This window comes from Podarcis gaigeae, assembly GCF_964106915.1.
Source record: "Podarcis gaigeae genome assembly, chromosome: 7".
NCBI lineage: Eukaryota > Metazoa > Chordata > Lepidosauria > Squamata > Lacertidae > Podarcis > Podarcis gaigeae.
The window spans coordinates 62,457,686-62,480,717 of NC_139683.1; the positions used below are offsets into that span (position 1 = coordinate 62,457,686).

General features: G+C 42.9%; 2 protein-coding genes across 12 annotated transcripts in view; one reads left to right on the forward strand and one right to left on the reverse strand.

Annotated features, from left to right (window-relative positions):
• Positions 1 to 10,467, forward strand: part of MAK (male germ cell associated kinase) — a 30,060-nt gene extending 19,593 nt beyond the window's left edge. For 5 of the 10 annotated variants that reach the window (XM_083747282.1, XM_083747278.1, XM_083747280.1 and 2 more), the window contains 2 exons: positions 3,119 to 3,241; positions 7,967 to 10,467. In XM_083747282.1, coding sequence (XP_083603408.1) covers positions 3,119 to 3,241; positions 7,967 to 8,130 — 287 coding nt within the window. In that variant the 3' untranslated portion in view covers positions 8,131 to 10,467. Of the gene's footprint in view, positions 1 to 716; positions 782 to 914; positions 1,099 to 3,118; positions 3,629 to 4,003; positions 5,049 to 7,966 lie in introns of those variants that run through there. The other 5 variants (XM_083747283.1, XM_083747281.1, XR_014566292.1 and 2 more) reach the window with 4 other exon arrangements.
• Positions 10,468 to 11,478: 1,011 nt separating this feature from the next.
• Positions 11,479 to 18,021, reverse strand: LOC310848407 (transmembrane protein 14C-like). Of its 2 annotated transcripts, XM_083747467.1 has the most exons (7): positions 17,897 to 18,008; positions 15,651 to 15,679; positions 15,555 to 15,619; positions 14,744 to 14,820; positions 13,831 to 13,932; positions 12,318 to 12,405; positions 11,479 to 12,122 (listed from the first exon to the last, which is right to left on the reverse strand). In XM_083747467.1, the coding sequence occupies exons 4-7, from the start codon at positions 14,817 to 14,819 to the stop codon at positions 12,065 to 12,067; spliced, it is 324 nt and encodes a 107-aa protein (XP_083603593.1). In that variant the 5' UTR covers position 14,820; positions 15,555 to 15,619; positions 15,651 to 15,679; positions 17,897 to 18,008; the 3' UTR covers positions 11,479 to 12,064. The 2 variants fall into 2 exon arrangements, with proteins under 2 accessions (XP_083603593.1, XP_083603592.1); XM_083747466.1 differs by having other exon boundaries at positions 15,555 to 15,679; positions 17,897 to 18,021.
• Positions 18,022 to 23,032: the final 5,011 nt, after the last annotated feature.

Below are 23,032 nucleotides of genomic sequence, written 5' to 3' on the forward strand. Positions count from 1 at the left end.
CAAAGTTCTTAACCCGAGGTACTATTTCTGGGTTAGCAGAGTCTGTAACCTGAAGCGTCTGTAACCCAAGGTACCACTGTAATGTGGCAGAGCTGTCTGAATCATGCTTTTAGTGGCATGCTATGTTTCTTTCTGTAGGTTTTTCCATGCCAGAAGGTTGGGGCTGAGCACTTACTTTGAGTAGAGAGATTTGTATGTGCATACAAACGTAATAATTACAAAGTGTAGCATACCCGATTCTGGTTCCCATCAGGTTTCCAGTTCCATCACTTTAGTGTGTAATCAGCTGGTGGGTTTCTCTGGCAATAGTGTGTATCTTTTCAAACATCTGAATGGTTCCAACTGCTGCTTCAAATGATGATTGCTCTTTTTTGCATGAGGGAGGATTTTAAGCAGAGGCTGGATGGCCATCTGTAATGGATGCTTTGGCTGAGATGACCCTCAGGGTCCCTTAAATGTAAAGGGACTCCTGACCATTAGGTCCAGTCATGGCCGACTCTGGGGTTGCGGTGCTCATCTCGCTTTATTGGCCGAGGGAGCCGGTGTACAGCTTCCGGGTCATGTGGCCAGCATGACAAGGTTCCTTCCAACTCTACAATTCTATGATTCTCAGACTATTGCGTAATTTACAGTAGTACGGCTTGCATCCCACTCTGGATGATACCATTGCAGAGAGTACATAGTTCCCTCTGTATCCACTTCCAAACCATCTGTAGGCCTGGGAGGCCATATAAGCATGTGGATGAACACAACCACCTGTGAATGACAGTGCTTGGAAGAGGTAAGGATTCCCCTTTCCTAATCTTTCCGTATTTGTAGGCTTGGATTTAATATTTTCTAATTTTCTTCTTCTTGTTGCAGTTTTTCCTCTTACCTTCACTGTCAGTCTTTTTCTCTTTTGTATTTCTAACTAGATTCCAGAGATGGAGATATTCCATGTTTCATGCATTTCCACATGGCTTGCAAAAGGTTCAGCTGCTTTCTTTTGAACTCTCTGCTTTGCCTTCTGCAGTAAGGATTCACAGGAGCCAATTGTGATGGGGGAACACAATTGAGGTTACCTTAAAAAAAAGTTTCCTAAATAAAACTGGTAAAACAGTTTTCCTTGGGTTTTGGTTAATTAGCCATCCTCTTCTCTTTCCCCCCTTCCCAACACTTAGATCTGCAGGGTAACCCGGCAGGCTGTCCACATGTCCCCACTTTCAATTATACCTAATGAAGCGCATATGTTTTAAGAATGCAAATCTGCATGCATTCAATGTTCTGCTGAAAACTTGCGCTCTTGATTATAACTCCCTCACCCCAACTCAGCCAGGAGTACACAGAGCAGAGCTTGTTTTCTTCTGCTCTGGAGAGTAGGACCTGAACCAGTGGCTTCAAGTTACAAGAAAGGAGATTCCAACTAAAGGTCAGGAAGAACTTTCAGACAGAGCTGTTTGACAGTGGAACGGACCCCCACAAGGTGGTGGACTCTCCTTCCTTGGAGGTTTTTAAGCAGTGGTTGATTGGCCATCTGACAGATATAAGCAGCAATAAAGAATATTGATACAAATTTAGATAAAGCCGATGAACACCCATATTTTCACTGCTTTGATACATTCTGTCAATATTTGCTCATTAATTTCTAGTTACAAAAAAATGCCCAATACTGCAAACAACCCATAGAAATCTGGGTGAATAATATTTGGAATGTAGCTCTATCGGGTCACCTTACTCGCCATAGAAGGGTAATTAAAGGCACTTCAAAGATAGACACTTTTGGTGAGACTTGGCTTCCATTCTTTTCCTTTATAAATGAGACAAAATATACTTTTATTCCACCCACAAGACAAGAATCTTTGTGGAGAGGATACTTGAATTGAAAGTGCCCAAGTAAACGTATTGCTTGTGCACTGTGTACTGCATATGAAACTGAATAAGAATGTATAAGTTACTGTATTTATATGTGGTTCTTGCATTTACATGAAAACCAATAAAAATCATTTGGATTTTTTTTTTAATGTATAAAATGCTTGACAATTTCTTTGTTTGGGCTGTGCCTTTGGGTTTTGACCTGGGGTAAAGACCTGCTGCAGCAGAATTAAATAAATAAATGGACTCCTTGTTGGTTATCATTGTTCTTGCCTGTTTATTTAAGATAACTAAAGTCCTACCTAGGACAAGCTACATTTCCATGATATTAGCCAATAGTGTTGTGCTTAACGACTTCCACCCAGTATTTTATTTCTCTGGCTTTCTTCAGGTGCATTTGACCCCTAATACTGGATTGGAAAATTCAACTTTTCTATCAGTGGAGGGTTAATGATAATTCATTCTGAGACAGCATAGATAAATCGGTTCCTCTGGTGCAGATACTATTGTTTCAGAGAGGTCTTGGATGCATACATGGGCTAGAGAACGACAGTAAAACCAACCGTGTGCATTAATCTCCCTGAAAACATCTCTGATCAAGAGTACAGTGTTTGGGCAAGATGCACCACTAGAAGTGTGATGCTGGCATTAGGACTCCAGTGGGCTTCATTGGAGACTGAATTTCTTAGAACCAAGACTGTACAGTGGAACCTGAGTTCTCAAACGACTTAGTTCACGAACAAATTGGCTCCCAAATGCCAAAAACCTGGAAGTACCATAAGTTTTGGAACGTTTTTTGGAAGCTGATCGTCCAATGCAGTGCCGCTTGCCTCAAAACTATAGATTGTACTATTTCTTGTCAGTATGATTGCATTTTTAGTTGTACGCACACTGACACTGAAGAATGAACCAGTAAGACCCGGAGAGAAGAAAGCTGGACTTGGTGCACTCACTGATCATTGGGGTTTTTGTGTTGAACAACTTTCTGTCACAGCATTTCTACTGTCTTGTGGTTTGCCTGCACTTTATGTAAGACGTAATGCTTGCATCTAATTCCGCTGATAATTCTTTGTACCGGTTTTGTATGTACCAGTCTATCTGGGGATGCTTATGACACACAGGAACCTTATCCCTTGCATCCAAGTTTCTAGGCAAGAAGAATATACTAACTTGTATAAAATTACGAACAGTGAACACATCTTTGAATACCTCTGAATGACTAGTACAGTCCTAAAATGATCCTTCAGATCTTTGTTCCTTTCCACAGGAAATCCTGGCTTTGTAGGAGCTGCTTACAATACCACTGGATATATCCCTTCCTTTCACAAAAAGGAGGTTGGTTCAGCTGGTCAAAGGATACAACTAGCACCTCTTGGTCCATCAGCGACTGGTAAGATTGCATTATTGTCTTATCTATAGTGAAACAAACCATCACGTGTTTCTGAAGTCTCTTATCTCGTGGGCTTTCTGTAAGGATTTGGGCCAGATCACTATGGCTATGCTTAAGGTTTTTCTCAAGACTAGACCCATTGAAATTAATGAACACAACTATGCTCCATTAATTTCAGTAGGTCTATTCTGAGTAACAATTAAATACCACCCTTAATGTATCATGTCTGAAACATTAGACTGGTCTTGCAAAGGTTTTAATTTTGAGTGTGTGATGAGGTGTGTGTTTGTTTTTTAGTTGTCTTGATTTTATAATTTTATATCTTATTTTGTATCTAAATTGTTTTCTTTGTTGTAAGACACAAATATAACTTAGTTACTGAGTAGCGTAAACACCTGGGACGCAGGTGGCGCTGTGGGTTAAAGCCTCAGCGCCTAGGACATGCCGATCGAAAGGTCGGCGGTTCGAATCCCTGCGGTGGGGTGCGCTCCCGCTGCTCGGTCCCAGCGCCTGCCAACCTAGCAGTTCGAAAGCACCTCCAGGTGCAAGTAGATAAATAGGGACCGATTACCAGCGGGAAGGTAAACGGCGTTTCCGTGTGCGGCTCTGGCTCGCCAGAGCAGCGATGTCATGCTGGCCACGTGACCCGCAAGTGTCTCCGGACAGCGCTGGCCCCTGGCCTCTTAAGTGAGATGGGCGCACAACCCCAGAGTCTGTCAAGACTGGCCTGTACGGGCAGGGGTACCTTTACCTTTACCTTAGCGTAAACACCACCCATAACTAACTGAACTGAACTACAGTGAAAAAACTGTTCTCAAGCATAAGTTTGCCCATTTTCATATTAAAACTTCACTTCAGCTTGGCATATTTACTTTTGATTCCTATTGGCAATTATTTAAAGTTCACATCTATCTCATTATGTAGGAGCTAGCAAAAAAAAAAAAAAAAAAGCTTTCTAGTTGTTATTATAGGGTATTGCACCACAAATGATATTTATCTTGTTAACAGTAAATTCCACAACTGCCACTGAGCATTAACATGGCTTTCTGTTTTAAAACGTTATAGGGTGTTTGTTTTTTTGTACAGCAGTTAAAGATTTGGCTCCATATTAAAGTGTGGCTAATAATAGTCTGTGATAAGTCATACACACCTGAAACCCCTTTGCCAAAGAACCATTGATTAATTGGAGAGTATTTTTTAAGGCACCATAAAAGCAAGAATCAGAAGTTCACGAAGTTCCTTGATTAAGTGCCCAGTAATAGATGTGCAGACTACAGCACTTAAGACTAAATGAAACTTCACCCTGGGGTTGCCAAGTCTTCAGCCGGACCCTGTAGCTGTTGATTTTTAAAAGCAGGGTGAAATGCAGGGAATTGGCAGGTGAAACTTTTCATGGTGTGGAGATAAAATGCATCCTTTGCCAATTGCCGTTGATCAAATCACAACCTATAGAGGTGAATTGAACAGTTGGCAACCTGTTACTTCACCTTCCAGGACCGCTTGGCCACTATACCTTTATAAAGTAATGAATATTCTATAGATACCGGACACACATTTTATGTTATACTCTTCAGAATTACATTCATGATGCCGGTGTATTTTTATTTTGACAAGGGCTTAAGTTTACAAAGGAGTAAGCTGGGAATACTTGGCGCTCCCATGTTTTGGAAGGTGATCTAGAACTGTGTGTGTTTTACTGACTCGCTATTTGCAGGTGGCTCGTTATCTCCACCTGGATATAAGGGCTGTGGAAGTGGCTTTTTAGAGAGAGAAAGCGGACCCAGGGTGTGGGCAGAGCAGTCTTGAGGTAGGAAACTTAGGTACTGCCATAGTGGGTGAAAAGGTCCCACTTCCTTATTCTGCTTGGGCCTTGATAGTTGCAACAAGGAAAAAAACACCATTTAAAACCACAAACATCAAAGGTAGAGTGAGAGATGGGTATCCCAACTCACTACAGATCTAGTGTGTGAGGCACATCGATTTCTGTAGCCCTTATTCCACAAAACGTGCTGTCTGGCTAGTGCCATATCTAGTCACCTTTTAACTGTCTCCACATAATGGATTTGTCTCTAGTCATTTACATACATGGACTAGAAGTTGTTGGTTGCTTGTTGGAGAAAACTATTCCTTGACTCCGCAACCTTTAGGAATGCAGTTACCAGTGGGAATCCTTGCCCCATAACTAGGGTTGCTGGTTTCCCTCCTGCCCACCAGCTTTTTTTTTCCCTGAGAGATCAGTTCTATAATGGCTCCCTGGTGTTCAGAAATACCAACAGCTACAGTTTCCCCATTAAATCATCATGGTATGGAAAACATGGCGCCCTGAATTTCTACCCATCGTGCAGCTATTAATTGAACAGAAACTCTGTCAGGAAAAAGCTGGAGATCTTTTTCTGTAACACCCAGAGGGAAAGACTTAACTATTCTATTGTATTCTAGCTTTCTCCTCCCACTTTGTACAGCAAACATGTTTATTTTTCTTGTCATGTTCTCACCTTTTTATCACTTCATTCATTTTGCCTGTCAGAGCTTCCTACTATCTGTGACACAAAGAAAGGTAAAGTTAGGAAGCTGTGTGATAAATAAATTGTTTAGAACTGATGGTGATGTAATGAGGAGCATGAATAAAGCAGTGTATCCAGCATACCCTGTTGATAAAAGTTTATAGGTTTGAATCTGCTACCTCATGGAAAGCACTTTTGGGCAAATGCTGGCTGAAATGTGCAGAGTGGATTATCTTCATTATATGCAGTTGTACTGGTGCCAACTTGAAAGTAATATTGAAGGGCCTGGGTAAGCCCCTTCCTGCATAACTGACAAAAGACAAAAGATTCCACACACACTATTTGAATGGCAATGCCCATCAACTTGGGGGGGGGCTGGGCCCTGCAAATATTTTAGGGGGGGGCAAAGGGACAGCCCCTCGTGGCTCCTATGTGCAGTTGTGATGAGTGCAAATTGCCACAGAACTTACTTTATTCTTTCACAAGATTTGTACACCACTTGATTATAATCAGTGCTTTTTTCTAGAAAGATAGGTGCCGGTCCGCACCATGCAGTTGTTACAGTAAGTGCCACACTTTTTAACAACAACAAAAAGAAGTGCTGGTACTGTGAGTTCCCCCCTTGGGGGGAAAGCACTGATTATAATAAAACCTCAAAGGCACTTGCTGAATCTGAACATATCTCTGGCAACATCGCTTTTCTCTCCTCCTATCCCTGGAGTCCCTGCCAATAGTATGTGGGATGATGGATTGGAAATGTCAGAGAATGACAAACTGAGACTTTTCTATTCTTTTGGAGTTGAGTGCCAATGTTTGCACTTCCTAATGAATAAGCAAACAAAGCAATGCTTACCTGCCTTAAGCTGAAAGACATCTGAAGGCAGCCCTGTTTAGGGAAGTTTTTAATATCTAAGGACTATTGTATTTTAATATTTTGTTGGAAGCTGCCCAGATGAGCGGGGTATAAATTTATTATTATTATTATTATTATTAATATTATTATTATTATGCTGGTCTGTGTGGGTGGTACTCAGAAGAACAGGGTGGAAATTCATTTTAGTGCATGTGAATTCAGTCTGGAGTTCTCTATCTTCTGGGAGGCTTTGGTTTAGGGAGGTCCAGAGATCGTTTACCTTGCTCCATGGTTGGGTACCATTCTCAGCAACATCACCTCTGCTGTCTGATATAAACGAGGCTTGCCTAGGGCTGTGCATCTAGTTTTTAGTTGTCTAATAAGGCGGGTGGGGTAATAGGACAGTTTAAAAACTTGTGTATGGCAATATTTAGTATGTTGGTGCTATTAAAGGTTTGTTTCCATAGCATTTGAATGAGTTGTGGATGTTTATTCATGCTCTTTGTAGAGATGTGTTTTGTAGGTTCATAGGTATTTAGGCGCTTGTGAGTGATAGCAAAAAGTAAATGTGTTCTATAATTTAAGGTATTGCTGGATGACAAGGTCCAGAGACATTCCCATTGGTAGCAGTTACGATACAGGCCAGTGTTTGCATTTTGCACCTGGCTATTGGCCTCTTGCAACCAAGTGAAGGTGCCTGGGTGCCAGGATGGTGCCTTATGTCTCCGCCATCTGGAGGTGCATGCCTGGGGATCCTTGGATCTCGACTGTTTTCACACACTAGCAACACATCCTATCCATTATATCCTATCCATTATATTTCATCTGCACAATCAAAATTAATTTCATGAACCAAAAAGTTGTATTGAAAAATGTGACTTTCAAGCCCTCTGCCTCCAAAAGGGCATCTAGGCATTCTGTTTTGGCAACTGTAACCCTGGTTTAAGGAGCCATTTGGCGCCCAGCTTATATATATCTGAGTTTCTAACACTGATACAGCCAGCCAAACTATCCAGGGATGAAATAGCTTACCTTGAGGCTGTTTTGTTGTCTGTCCTTGTACTGCTGTAGAACTCTGTGGTTTTGGCATAGGTGATTAGTTGTGTGGCTTTGGTAGCGACATATATGCTATTACATCAACAAAAAGAGAAGATAAACGCCCTTCTTTCCTTTCTCTGCTCGTTACCAATGTGTGCTATTACAGCTAGAGTATATTTCCCCCCTTTTGTGTGAATAGTAATATTCAGTATCGTGTACTATAAACTTATTAAATTAAAAAAACCAATTACTCTGTTTAACAGAGAGAGAAGTAAAGTTTTAGCCACTGGATTCTGGCTTATATTGACTTTTGTGTTTTTTTGTATTCAGAATATGCAGAATATGCTTGGAAAACGAAAGCTGCTCGTTCTCAGTTACCAGGGCCGACATACAACCCAGCAGCGAAAGGCATGAACATTTTAACTCGCCCACCTCCAGTGCAACCCATCCATGGAAGGACCGACTGGGTGGCCAAATATGGCGGGCATCGATAGGAGGGCTTGCTCCCACTGTGACTGTTATGCACTTCCCTTCATTTACTTCCGGGACACTTTAAAGCACGTTTCTACCAATAGAATATCAATTCTGGAAAGAACCGAGAGCCTGTATTTTATTACCTCTAGGGGGGAAAAGTAATAATAAATACATTTTACTTAGAAAGCGTTCTTCAAAATAGTGTCTCTAAGGTAGGGTTGTTGTTTGATTTTGTTTACATTACAAAGTATTCTATAAAGTATATTGCCAAAACTAATGAGTATTTCAACTCTTTCTCGGTAAGTTTTTATTGGATCCCTTTGATGTTTCCTTTTAAAAATGTTTTTAAATGACATAAAAAAAGCAAATGCACATGTTTACCATTGAGAAACTGTGAGTCATTTCTATGCGGAGAACAGCAGATGTGCAAAATGTAGGGTAAAGGGTGACTTTCAAACAGATGTTGCTTCCAGAACATTTACAGATAAAATCAGATTTGAACAATGAAAGTCATAATGATTCCTGGAGAATAATCTTCTATTGCATTGTCTAGCTAGCATCAAAGGGTCCAGAACTAAACCACAGCCATTTGACTTTGTTTTGGGTTGCTCTATGTCCTTAACTACCTTTTTGTTTGCAGAGAGTGAATCCATACGTCAGGGGTGAGAAAGCTGCAGCCTTTGAGACGTTGCTGGACTCACAACTTCCATCATCCTGGCCAACAACATCTAGAGGGCCACAGATTTCCCACCTCGGCCATCCGTAGTCAGCGAGCCCACTAAAATAAGTGTTTTACAAAGGTGACACATCCCCAAGAGCCCATTTCATGTTGTATTATGCAGGCATGGGACCCCTCCTTGCATGTGGATCCTGCAGAAGTATTGTGAAGGCTGTAAACCTTGTAAACTATTTAACTAGTGACCAATGTATACAGCTTATCTCTGGGTCTGACTTACAAGTGAGTAGGGAAGAGATTCATCTGTACAGCATTTTTGCCCTAATCCCCAGACAGTTATGTGCAAAAGTGTACTGGATACATCGATGTGGTGGTTGTTACCTTTGCATGACACTGCAATGAAAGAAGCCTTTCATTGCACAAAGGAGGTGTGAACAGGAGCACTGGAACCCTAAGGAGCCCCTGGATTGAGGTGGAAGTTTTCTTGGAGATCATTTGCAAGTTTAATCCTGTGATTGAGAAATACACCCTGTGAATGGTGTTGAGGAAGCCTGGCTTCCTACCCAGTAGGTTTAGCATAATTGCCAAGCCAGGAAATAGATGGGTATTTTAATTGTAATTACTGACTGAAGACCTTTAATCTTTGTGCTCTGCAATGAACTTTTATCCCCACCTTTATGGAACCAGAGTTCTGGTGTTTTGTCACAAAATGTCTGCAGGAAGTCTAGGCCACTGGGGTTTTTTGTGGGGTTTTTTTTTTTAAACTCTTCACTAATTTTGTTGAATCAGAAATTTTAGTTAGTCCCACTTACTGTAGTGCCTTTGCCTGGTAACCAAAGCTGAACAACTATAGAATTTCCTACCGGTTCCTGAAGCGTGTTTATCGTTGAAATCTCATACTTGTAGCATATAGCTGCATTCTCTGGCCAGGGACACATTTATGACCTCCTTTCCCCCTTTTGGATGCCATAAAGTACACAGTGGCCCCAAACCTATGTGCTATTTCAGTATATTTCTGTTTTTAGTAGATTTGCTAATATACTAGACAACAGAGATCCAAACTGTGGAGAGATATATAAGGTCTGCTGCTTTAACTGCTAAATGTTATGATATGTAAAGTTGTATTAAACCTGACAATCCAAAGTTTAAAAAATAGCATGTATTGTATTGTATATTTTTAACTTGTAAAATGTTAGAGTTACTTGCAGGCTAACATGTATTTTTATGTGTTTTTTAATGTACAGTTCTGTTGTAGAGTATTTATTGGCTGATTTGAGGCTTGAACTAGGATTTAAGCTATAACTCACTTGAACACATTTTCATAAGTTGAATAGTTTACTGATGTGTTAAGTGTGTTTTAACATGAAAACCTTGAATTAACTAGTAGCAAAAAGGGGCAAGTGATTATATTAATTCAGTAGTTTACCTAAGCTGCTGCTATGCAGGCAATATTATGTTCCTATGCAGAGTTGCAGGAACATCAGACTAATACTGTACTAGTTCCCTCGTGTTAAGTGGGGTTTCAGTCTCTCCAGGTTTATGCAGTTTCACTGAAATGCTATATTGTAGGTATCCATCTACAGGTTTGTATGTTAGTAAAAAGCAAGGAACTTGCCTTTCTGCCTGGGGTGTTTTCAGATGAAAATCATTTTCTTTTATAATAAAGTTAACTTCTCAGATACGCAAGACTATAATAGTCTTCCATTAGAACACACACACACGAGAGTCTTAACTTTAGGCCGAAGCTATACATTTACAGGGAACCTGTTCCATCACTGTAATGAACTGTTCTGTTTTGTACCTAGACATAATTCTTATGTATGTTTTCCCCCTAGGTAGGCCTAGGATGGAAACATGAAATTGACCTCAACCCACAGAGTAAATGATGTTATGGAGAGAGGGGGCATTGTGGCAGTGTCCTTTAGAACGTGTGATTTCATGCTTAGTTTCTGGGAAATGGTACAGCAGGGGTGTCAACTTGAATAAAATATTGTGGGGGCCCAGGTAAGCCCCATATAATTGATCACATGACACAATGCACACACACCATGTGAATGGCAAAGCCCATCAGCTTTGGGGAATGTCCCCCTCAAATATTTTTTTGTGGGGGCCAAAGCCCCCACAGCCCCTAGGAGTTTGCTCCTATGCTAACAGGGGTGCATGACTTCAAAGTTGAGATGTTGGTTGTGGCAGGAAATTTTGAAAACTTAGAAAGTGTCACTGTGATAACGTAATGTCTGGACTGCTTGTGTTTATTGTGTGATTAAAATTGCCTGAATCAGACAAAGAAGCAGCTCTTCTGCTACTTCGGCAGCAAGGGGTCATGTATTCATGAAGCTATTTAGGACTGTACTTTATCTGCTTTTAGGGTCTTTCTGGACCATTATAAAAACAGTACCCTGCCCGCTCTGCTTCTGTGGCTGTAATGCAGTGCTATCCTCATGCAATATTGAGGGAATGTATTCATTCCATTCAACTGCTATGGATATTTCACAGCACCCACATAATCACTGGATCAGTACCATAATCTCTTTAAAGGCAATGAACCATCAACAAATATCTGTGTAAGCATTTAGTATCTTTACCTGAATAGTATATTTTCAGGTACTGCTGACCAAGGGCAGCCAGCAAGTAAAACACACCCATACACACAGAGACGCACAAAACAAAATCTGCCTTCCACCCTGAAAGGTACTTAGAACTAATTGTTTTTTATTATTGGAGAAATGGTTTATTTACTACTATCTTAAAAAAACAACTCAACAACAGGTTTAGCAAACTTTCACCTGATTTTATATATATATATTATTTGTAGACACTTAAACAAAATTAGTCACCTTGATAGTAGCCCTGTAAGTACAGATACAAATTTATACTAAGAAGTCCCTCTATGCAGCATCGAAAATTTAAGTTTTTCAGGACAGAGAAGTGAAATATGATACAAGTTAAGGAAATATTTATGATAGATAACACAGCAGCAGCAGTGGTTATCACTGCCACTTTTCCCCCATTCACAATCTTCAAGTGCACAAGGCTATGGGAAGAAATGTGTACGTTTTTTAATTTTAAAAGTGTGATGTGGAAGCTGTAATTTTGTAGCTATGACACTTTAGAATTGTGCAAAAGGAGCCAATAGAGATAATATGCTGGTCTGCTTCTGTAGTTAAGTATCTTCTCCAGATGCTAGCAATATTTTTAAAAGTCAAATACTTCAGCTGTTTTTATGTGGCTTGAAAGCTGTCTTCAGGTACTTTATTTGCTTTTTATCTGTTGCACGCTTATGGCTGGAGGGGTTTTTCCATCAGCTGTAGTCCAAGTTTTCCCACCATCAACAGACTGTTTAAATTCAAACACAAACCAACATTTCAGTAAACAGCACAGTACCATAATCTAAATGTTTCACTGTAGTTTACGATAATGACGAGTCCATGTTATGACTGTGTTAACTATATCTTACAGGTACCCACATTCCATTAAACCAAATAATAGTTCATGGCAGGAAAGATGGAGAAGGAAAATGGAATTTTGTACCTGGCACCAGCAATTAACCCTGCGGGCATGAATTTCCTGGAGTTATAGAACCTCATTCCCATCACACCGGTTAAGGTTCCAGAAGCAACTAATGGGGGGAAATCACAAGAATTGAGGAGGATACATTAGTCCACATTACCTGCAAAGCTTAATGCAAGCCAAAGCTTCATTCAAGTGTTACATTTACATCCTGCATTTTGTTCAGTGGAGCTGAAGGCTGGATGCATAAGGTTCCCAGGTGCTTCCCCCATGCAGACCTAGACCTTTCTAGCCTCTGCCAAATTGTTACGTCCTGTGCCTTAAGACAAGGGGTGTCCTCTGAGCACACCCAGCTCCAGTGAAGACAAGCGTTGGAAAGTTTAGTTCTTTATTGGCAACTATTACATCAGCTCCTAAATTGCAGTAATTATATGCACCGCTCCTGCTGAATAGCTAGCTGGGCACCTCCCACTTCAGACTTGTGCTGCAACCTGGACCCTTGGAGCAACAGCACGATGACGCCCCTTCCAGCTTAGTTAATCCCCCTCATCTGATGTAGTGCACGTAAGCCACTGGCGACTTCTCCAGCTGCTGCCGCCACTTTAAGCCCCTCTTTGTCCTTGGAGATGGCACAACTCTTTCTCTGCCTGCTCTCCTCCTCCCTTTGACCACCTGGACTACTCCTCTTCTCCCAGCCCTGTCTCATGGGTGACACAGAATCTGACAAATCCCCTTTCCACTGTCCACCCCTTGGACTCCTGCCTGGATCCAGGGGTGGCCAGCCCTCTGCAGAACACTTTAAAAGAGGTTGGGATTGCCAACCTAGGAATCACCTGATACCATAAGACAGGGGTCAGCAAACTTTTTCAGCAGGGGGCCAGTCCTTGGGGTGCCGAACTATTTTTTTTTAAAGAACAAATTCCTGTGCCCCACAAATAACCCAGAGATTTTAAGTAAAAGCACACATTCTACTCATGTAAAAACACCAATTTTAAGTAAACGCACGCATTCTACTCATGTAAAAACACCAGGCAGGCCCCACAAATAACCCAGAGATGCATTTTAAATAAAAGGACACATTCTACTCATGTAAAAACACTCTGATTCCCGGACTGTCTGCAGGCCAGATTGAGAAGGCGATTGGACCCTGGGCCTTAGTTTGCCTACGCATGCCATAAGACATGGTCACGTTTAGACCACAGCCCGAGCCTCCATAAGGAACGTTATAATTCCTTACATCAAACCCCCAAATTCTGCAGTTTCTGGTTCCACGTTGTGTTTCATTGCTAGAATTTGAATGTAGGCTGCCACTATTATAAAAATGGAGAAAGGACACCAGGCAACAGTGGTACATTGGGGGAGGCTTGCTGGGCATGCCACATCCCATTTCCTTTGCAGCAAATGGGAACTTTGCAAGCAACAATGGCTGACCGTGAGTTTATGATTTGGGAAGGAAGAGATTGCAGAAGGAGGAATCACATTGGGTGGGATGATGTTGTTGTTTTGGTCAAATAAATCTAAATAAAATACTTACTCAGAGAAAGCCAAACATTCTTGGGATCCTGAGACTGCTGATAAGCACCCACGCCTGCTAAACCACCAAACAAGAGACCAGCAGCGAGAGAAGGAACGCTACCTAGAGTAAAAGTACAAGAGGATTGTGGAAGGCTAATGAGCAGCAAAACTCCCTTGGATTTCTTCAGCATTGAAAGGCTTACTAAAGTGAGGGAGGACACAAATGCAAATGAACAGGGGCTGGCCATTCAGTTTGTCTGAATTTTTTACTTCAATGCATGTCACAAGACAATATAATACTACTGTTAAAACTGGGATCCTAAAAGAGAATAAAAACAGCACATAATAAATTAATTTAAAGTGGCTCAAATTACTAGCAACAGGCCCCTTTTCAAGGCAAGCTAGCCAACAGCAATTAAAACTCATCTAGCCCCTGAAAGGCTCCTGGAACAGAAAAATAATTTGTTGACAAGGAAGAACAGAGGCGGCCTAATGAGGTCCTCTGGGAAGCGAGTTCCATTATTAAATCTACAAACTAGTATTTCTTTTTGAGAAAAGACAATGAAGGGACATTACATCTTGTGGGTGCCAAGTCCATAGTTAACCTTATTTGGAAAAACTGTAATGAACCGTTAACCAAATGGTCCCAGGGAAGAAAACGCATGCTTAATTTTTTTAAGTACAATTAAAAAACACATTACATGACCATGCTGCTTTTAAAATAATAATTGAAATAATTATTTTAATGTGCTGTGTGAATAAATGATTTTGTTTGCCCTGAATCTCTCAGCATTTGGTGATAATGGGAATGAAGTGAGTTCTGAGTCCTAAAAATTATTGTACCAGCAAAGGATACGAAGCACAAATGTCCATGTCACAATGCTGATTGAAGGATGGAGAAAACAGAAAAAGGGTCTTTCTTAATACTATACCTGCTTTTGCATAGCCAATTACTCCACCTGAAGCAACCAGTGCTGCGTAACCGTAGCCAAGCCAGTCCGTACTCATTCTGGAACATAAAGATGAAAATGCAATGTTCAAATATTTTCAGCTGAGCTGATGGTGAAGGATTTCATGGCTATTAAAAATGGAGGCTGCAATGCCGCATTCATTCATCAAAACTTATTAAATACATTATATCCGAGCTTTCACACAAAGTAATAAATGCTTTTGGAGTGGAACATAATGGAATGTTAGCACCCATTTCTGTGTTAATTGCTTCCAGGAAAAAAAGATGTTTGCAACCCCCATTAGCCCAGAAAATCTCAGGCGTAAAGTGATGAAATGTGGGGCAGAATACCAGCATGCATTTCTCCCCTACTGTCTTCATGGGGGAATCAAAAGGGAACAGAAGCATGTATGTGCGGAAAGAGTGGGGGAGTAATTACGCTGACCAATGACGTTTGTTGTTGTGTCATGCCAAGCCTACTTGTGAATTAAATTTAATGTGACCTGCCAGTATGTTGAGCCAAAAGCCACAGTTCCAGAATGCAACAGGTACCGTGAATGATATATTAGCAAATGGGACAGAAGTGCTAGCCTTATAATCAGGAAAACCAACGCAAGATTTCCCAGGTCTAAATGCACTGTAAACATACCCTTATTTAGCATGCATTGGGGTATTGCATGCACAGTTGCACAAGAGGCAAGCTTAGGGGCTACAGACCCGTCTTCTTGCAAGGGGCAGTAGAAGGTAACTCAGAACAAAAATTACCTCTCTCCTTCCTCTGGCTTTCATCTCACCTGTTTGTTTGCTAGGGGCACGCAGTTCCACTTCCCAAAGTCACGTTCTTTTACAGCAATACGTCCTTATCTTAATGCTTCTCCTTTCTCTCTCCTCTCTTGGAGGTGATGTTGCGCAGAGGAGGCTGAAGGGGGGGGGCAAGGGCAACAGGATAAAAAGGTACACATTCCATGACCTGAAATGTTTGCATATACCTGTTTTACACTTGGATTTCACTTGCAAATTTAATAACTACCAAGTATCACCATGACATGTCAACAAGGCATGTCAACAAGGCCAGTGCAGTGCAAACATGGCAGCAGGAGCATTGGCTTGGCTCCACCGGTGCATTTGCACTGCACTGATCTCACCACCATCGCTCCTCTCCTCTCCCTTTTCTGTCCAGCTATGCAGCAGTGATGCAGCCAGAGAGAAGTCAGGTGAGTGTCGCATCCCTACCATGCCATCTCCTACTGGTGATGATGCCTAAATCAGTGAATTGGAGGGTGCCTGGTGGCCTGCTTAGTTCAATCCAGAGGGCTTCCTAGCCTCTGCTTGAAGACCTCCAGGAAGGGAGACTTTTACCATTACCTCTTTGCAGTCAGTTCCACTGTAAGACAGATATTACCATGTTAGGTGACCTTTCCAACACAACACTTTGACACAGCAGAACGCAGATTTGTTGAGGCGAGAGCTCTGCTTCGATGTCCTTGGAAGAAGGTGGGTGGGAACAAAACGGTACCAATGAATAAGTCCCACCACAGGGGAAGTGAAGGTCATGAAACAACAGTAGCTTATCTACCCCTGACTACAGTTCATAAATCTGCAGGGGAAATCCAAGTGTAAAAAAGCACACATCCATCTACAGTGGTACCTTGGGTTACATATGTTTCAGGTTACATACGCTTCAGGTTACAGACTCCGCTAACCCAGAAATAGTACCTCGGGTTAAGAACTTTGCTTCAGGAGGAGAACAGCAATCGTGCTCCAGCAGCGTGGCAGCAGCAGGAGGCCCCATTTGCTAAAGTGGTGCTTCAGGTTAAGAACAGTTTCAGGTTAAGAACAGACCTCCAGAATGAATTAAGCACTTAACCTGAAGTACCGCTGTATTTAAAATTAAAATTTTATGTCAGGAGAAAGGCAACAGAGGGGACCACCACACAGTGAGAAAGGAGCTAATAATCAGAGTTGGAAGAGACCCAGAGGGTCATCTAATCTAACCCCCTGCAATGCATGAACCTTTTGCCCAATGTGGGGCTCAAACCCACGATCCTTGAGATTTCATGCTCTACAGACTGAGCTATCTCCTTAATTCATTCTGAGTGGGTTGACCATTCTTCTTGTTGCAGTCTATAATCCCTGCAGTCACATTTAAAATATACGAAGGTGACAAGCATGACTATTCTGTGTTAAAGGAGATTCTGACTAAACATCAGGAAAAACTTTCTGACAACAAGAGCTGTGGAAGGGACATCCTCTGGAGGTTGTGAACTCTCCTTCCTTGGAGGTTTTTAAGCAGAGGTTTGTTGGTCATCTTGTCATGGATGCTTTAGCTGAGAATCCTGTATTGCCGGGGGTTGGACTAGATGACCCTTGGGGTCCCTTCCAACGCTACAATTCTATGATTCTAAGCGCTTTTCTGGGTCAGAACCAGCAAACAGGTGCAAGGACCTCAGCAAAACAGCTGGCATTAGGTAAACCACCAGAACGGGCCTTGAAACAAGTTGTGGCAGGGGGGAAGCTAACCCCTTCCACACCCTGCTGCGCCTGTTGAACATCCACCTGCTGTGCCATCATCCCTAGCTAACTCCCATCATCCCTAGCTAACGGGACCAGTGGTCAGGGATGATGGGAGTTGTAGTTCCAAAACATCTGGAGGGCCGAGTTTGCCTGTTCCTGATCTGGAGTCTAAAACAATGTAGCACCCAGTAAGGAAACAGTCAGTATTCGGGAGAGAGAGAAACTGTATCCCGGCGGCGGCAGAACTGTAACTCTCGGCCTTTAGATGGGCTAATAATAAACAGGCCGGGCAATGGGCGGAGACCGGCTGAGTCTAGCCGGCGGCACAACCTTCGCGATGATCGGGCGCTTCCTGCAAGCGAGGGCAGCGTGCCCAATGCAGCAAGGTGCCCCGATGCACCTGCAAAGTAGGGAATCTCTTTCCCCCATATAGGAAGCAAATCCACCACTTGGGCTTGATCGCCCCACATTTGCACCAAGCAGCCACAGACCATTGCAATGGGGCGGATTCCATAGTTCCTACTCTTCCAACCCCAAATTGTACCTCAGAGGGAAGATGCAGCAAAGGCAAAGGATTCCCCCCTGCTGCAACGGAGCGCACAGCGCAGCGCCCCAGACTGACCTTCTTCCTCCAAGGGCGCACAGCGTGAGGATTGCCTGGGACGCTCCCCCTCCCCCACTGACGCCGAGCTACTCGGTCTCCCAGAGTCCTCTCCGCTGCGGGAGCGCGCAAGCGTGGACAACCAGCAGCACGCCCGAAGTTTCCGTGCTGGAGAGCGAGGGACGAGCGGCACTTTGCCCGGAGCTCACGAGCCAAGCGCTGTCAGTGCGGTGATTCTCTTGCTTAGCTGCCGTCCCTTCTTGTTTTTTGGAGAGGTGCGTGCATAAGAAGCTGTTTTATACTGAATCCTGGTTCTGATTTGATTCGTGCATTGCAAGGGGTTGGACTAGATGACCCTCGGGCTCCCTTCCAGCTCTGCAATTCTTGGTCCACCTAGTTCAGTATTGTCTACACTGAGCGGCAATGGCTCCCCAGGTGTATTTTTTTATGGGGGGGGGGGAGTTATTGATATATTTTTTAGTTTTGCCCAAAGTTATTGAACTTTTTGGGTGTTTTTGTTTGTTTTTTTTGCAAAATCTCCAAAAATAAAATAAAATTGAAGTTTTTAAGTTATTCTTAAATAAATTCTGCAAAATCTACACTTCTGACATGGGTTGCAATGCTTCCAGATTTCCCCAGACTTTTCTGTTTGTTTGTCTGTCTGTTTGTTTGTTTGTTTTTAAAGTGATTTCTGCCCAGACACTGTTTGTGATGGCCAAATCCCAGTTAAGGCATCCCTATACCTAGTCCTGGGATGTTCTGCATGCAAGGCAGATAGCCTACTACTGAGCTATGGCCCTTCCCGTAGGGATGGTATTCAACTATGTCCAAGCAGATGTGCTTGAGGATGGGAGGTGATGGCTCTTTTTAATATATTTTTTATTAATTTAGAATATAGGAAGCAAACATGCAATCAATTACAATTCCTATTGCCAGGAAAAATGTTATATCTGAGGGCTGATCTTGTGAAACCACCACTAATAATATATGACAGCACTTGTTTGGGGGTTTGTAAGGTAAAGGTAAAGGAACCCCTGACCATTAGGTCCAGTCGTGACCGACTCTGGGGTTGCAGTGCTCATCTCGCTTTATTGGCCGAGGAAGCCGGCGTACAGCTTATGGGTCATGTGGCCAGCATGAGTAAGCTGCTTCTGGCGAACCAGAGCAGCGCACGGAAACGCCGTTTACCTTCCCGTCAGAGTGGTACCTATTTATCTACTTGCACTTTGACGTGCTTTCGAACTGCTAGGTTGGCAGGAGCTGGGACCGAGCAACGGGAGCTCACCCGATCGCAGGGATTCGAACCGCCGACCTTCTGATCGGCAAGTCCTAGGCTCTGTGGTTTAACCCACAGCGCCACCCGCGTCCCTATCTGGGGGTTTGTACAGGCCATCAAAATGTGCTTGTCTAATTCTCTGAGAGAGAGAACTGGCATTGCAGGTCCAGGATACTTTATGGCAAAGTTTGAAATCATTTTAGCAAACACCTCCACCACGCACAGTTATTTGCAACTCATCGGCCAATAGGAAGGGCTTTTGAAGCTGGGTTTCATTCTTTCTTTACCTTTGCACACACCATCTGCAGAGACTGCTTTGAATACCAGGGTTCGGTTCTCTATAAATTTCAGTGGAATGTTAAGAGTGTTTCGGAGCATATGCAGAGAGCACACTGTTCACCACAGCCACCTCTAATGAACTGGCCTTTTTCTTCTTGGGTTTTAATGGCATTGGAAGGCCAAGGGATGAAGCTTCTCAATTCAAAAGCAATTTCAGCCTCGCCTTACCTGTCTTGTTTCCACAAAACAAATTACAACTGCAAACTGAGGACTTTTAACCAAATGCAACTAGATATGCATGCGTGGGAATCTCAAACTCTCCTCATAAACTTGGAGCCATGAAAAAACAATCCTTTGTTTGCAGATTATAAAAGGATAGGAGTAAATTGCTTTCCAGTGCCAAAATAAGCTCCTCTGCCTTTAACTCCTTAATATCAAATAATTATTTGTGTAGAGCAAGCTAGAATATTTGGGATTATTGAGAGCACAGTCCTAAACATGCCTTTTTAGAAGTAAGCCCCCAATGAGTTCCATGGGACTTGGGCCTAAGTAACTGTATAGAATTGCCACCTCAGACCTGGTTGGCACATAACACTTAGCCAAACCATAACTTAGCATGAACCAGCAAATGTGTGCACTCCCAGAGAGATCACAGCACTCCTCCAGAGATCCTTCTGTTGCCCTGCTATGCAGTAGTATGCCATGGTTTAGCTTAGAGATGTGAAGGCCTGGGGGGCAGGGGACAGATTTTAAAAAGAAAAAAAGGGGAAAAACCTCTGGTTTTGTTGTTTTCTGAAAAATCAATGTAGGTGGAAGCAGATGTCAATGAGGGATTGACGTTATGGCACATCATTGAATGTACAATCCCAGAAACGCAGGTGCTGCTGTGGTATAAACCACCAAGCCTCTTGGGCTTGCCAATTGGAAGGTTGGTGGTTTGAATTCCCGTGACGGGGTGAGCTCCCGTTGCTTTGTCTCAGCTCCTGCCAACCTAGCAGTTCAAAAGCACACCAGTGCAAGTAGATAAATAGGTACCGCTCCAGCGGGAAGGTAAACGTCATTTCCGTGCACTCTGGTGTCCATCACGGTGTTCCATTGCGCCAGAAGCAGTTTAGTCCTGCTGGCCACACGACCCGGAAAGCTGTCTGTGGACAAACGCCGGCTCCCTCGGCCTGAAAGTGAGATGAGTGCTGCAACCCTATAGTCACCTTTGACTGGACTTAACCATCCAGGGGTCCTTTTCCTTTTACCTTTTTACCTAAGTGTACAATGTCTAAAGGCATTCCATAGAACCTTAACTGACATATTTGCCTTCAGGTGGGTGTAGCTTGAGCATGAGTTATTTATTATCTTGTGAAATATTATACAGGGCACTTATTACTCATGTATGTTCTACAACACAATCAAAATAAAGGCACACCCACTGTTACAGAAACAATGCCTAAAACTTGTAGCTATGATACTTAGAAGTCAAAGAAAAAAACAGTTCAATGTGCACACATACTTGGTTGGGAAAGTATCTCAATTCCAGAATGTAGTCATCATGGAAGGCTACCATTCAGCAACATGGGAGTTGTCTTGGGGTGTCTCACAGGGTTCAATCTTATCCCCCTGTGCCATTTCTCATCTATATCAGTGGTTCCCAATTAGCTAATTACTGAGGACCCCCTATTTTTCAAAAGCCAAGCCACGGACCCCTTACTTTTGAAAATTTTGATAACTCTATGGCAATTACCTCTACAAAGCAATTTTTTGAACAAAATGTGGGGTAGCCCCTAATAAGCAAAGGATTTTAAGTATGCTGAAAACGAACAAAAAGACCATAAAATTTTGGTATTGCTATGCAAAAATGACCAAAAAAATGGGGGGGGGGAGGCAAGGGCTGGGGCCGTGAACCCCTAATTGGGAACCACTGATCTATACAAAGCCTCCAGGAGCTGATGGCAACCTGCTTTTTCTCTGTTCCATCTGAATCAGGAGAGGTGGTTGAGGTGTTAGATCCATGCATGGAGGCAGTGATGGATTAGATGCAGATCCCTTTTGGATGGAAATGATCTGGCCACTCTACTCCATTCTCCAGTTACTTCCAGGTTGGATTATTACTACAACATTCTGTAAAGGGGACTGCCCTTGAAGACGACTTGGAGACATCTGTTGGTTCAGAAATGCAGCAGCCAAATTAACAGCTAGGGTTCCATTTAGATCTCGTATCACCACTGTTTTAAAACAGCTGCATCGGTTGTCGGTTTGTTCCTGGGCCCAGTTCAAGGTGCTTAAGTTGGTGTTTAAAGTCCTAAATGAATCGGGCCTCAAATATATGGAAGACTGCCTCCTTCTCTAGGATGCTGAGACAGGCAGAGGCAGCCCTCTTGGTAGTTCCTCCATCCTCAGAGGCTCAGGGGTCTGGTGGCAGCCGCCTGGCAGAAGGCATTCTCGGTGGCAGCTATCACAGAAACACACCCAGGACTCCAAAGCAAAGTGGATCTTTTGTGCTCTGAGGAATCCTTTGGGGCTTCATGACGTTAGATGGAGAATAAACAAAGGGGCAATGTATTTCGCAGGTGTTGAAAAGATACGGCAGCTCTGCTAGCATAGTTTGAAACATTGTTCATAGGAAAGTTTCGCAAAGGTTTTTGCTTTTTCAAAGAGGGCAACCCTAGCTTTTCAAGCCAAGTATCGTAGCCATACGACCTGCAGCTTGTAATAGTGCACGGGCGTTTTGCTTGCAGTCAGCATCTACTTTACCTGTTGTGCCTCTTTGCAGAAAAGATTGGGTGCAAGCTTCATGAAATACCATTAAGGTCGGTGGAGGTTAGGATGCTCAGCACCTTTTCAACTGGCTTTTGTCACAGTGGGTTGTTTTGCAGCAGTTATCAGATTTCACAAGATAAATGTCATACCCCGCCTGTCAGCTCTGTGTCCCCATACTTCCCCCAAGACTCCAGGCTGCTGTAAAGGGATACATCACCTTTATATTCATAACAACACTGTGAGGTGGATTAGGTTGAGAAACAGTGACTGCCTCGAGGTTCCCCAGTAAGCCTTTGTGGATAGGGATAGATCTACCACTAGGCAGAGTGAGGCAAAAGAAAGAGTAGAAAGGCAGCAAATGGATAGTTTTGATTTATGACTATTTTTGCTGCCAGAAAGAGGCATTTGTGTGATTTTCTGCCTTCAAGTTCCAAAGTAACTTGGCTAGTCTTATGAGGGGGAAGGGGTACCCTGTCTTGCTGTCTCAGTCAGCAAAATTTCTTGAGTCAGTCCAGTTTGTGGCTCAGTGGGGATCTCCCCAACCCAATCCTTTCACTACCACATTGTCATGAGAGATGAAATGCCTCCTTTGCTTATTTCTATGGCTCAAGCTGTTGTTAGGCACAGCTACTGAGGTAGAATTAGTAGCAGCCCTACTGTTAGCAGCCCTAATCACATATGTGTGAAAGTGTGTGTTGTGTGAGCTGTGTGTGGACACTGGTGGGCTGGTTGGATGCAAAGGCATGGTAGGAGGAACCAGGTTGGGAAACCAACCAAGGGAAGAAGGCTTAGAGTCTGGGGAGTGGGATGTGACAACGATGAGTAGTCAGAGAGAGAAGACTGGAAAGAGT

Coding starts and splice junctions, on each gene's coding strand:
- LOC310848407 (XM_083747466.1), bottom strand. CDS start 14,819: ATGAGTACGGACTGGCTTGGCTACGGTTACGCAGCACTGGTTGCTTCA. Junction 13,933..14,743: donor AATTGGCTATGCAAAAGCAG/GTATAGTATTAA, acceptor CTTTTACTCTAG/GTAGCGTTCCTTCTCTCGCT. Junction 12,123..12,317: donor GGGTTAATTGCTGGTGCCAG/GTACAAAATTCC, acceptor GAATTTAAACAG/TCTGTTGATGGTGGGAAAAC.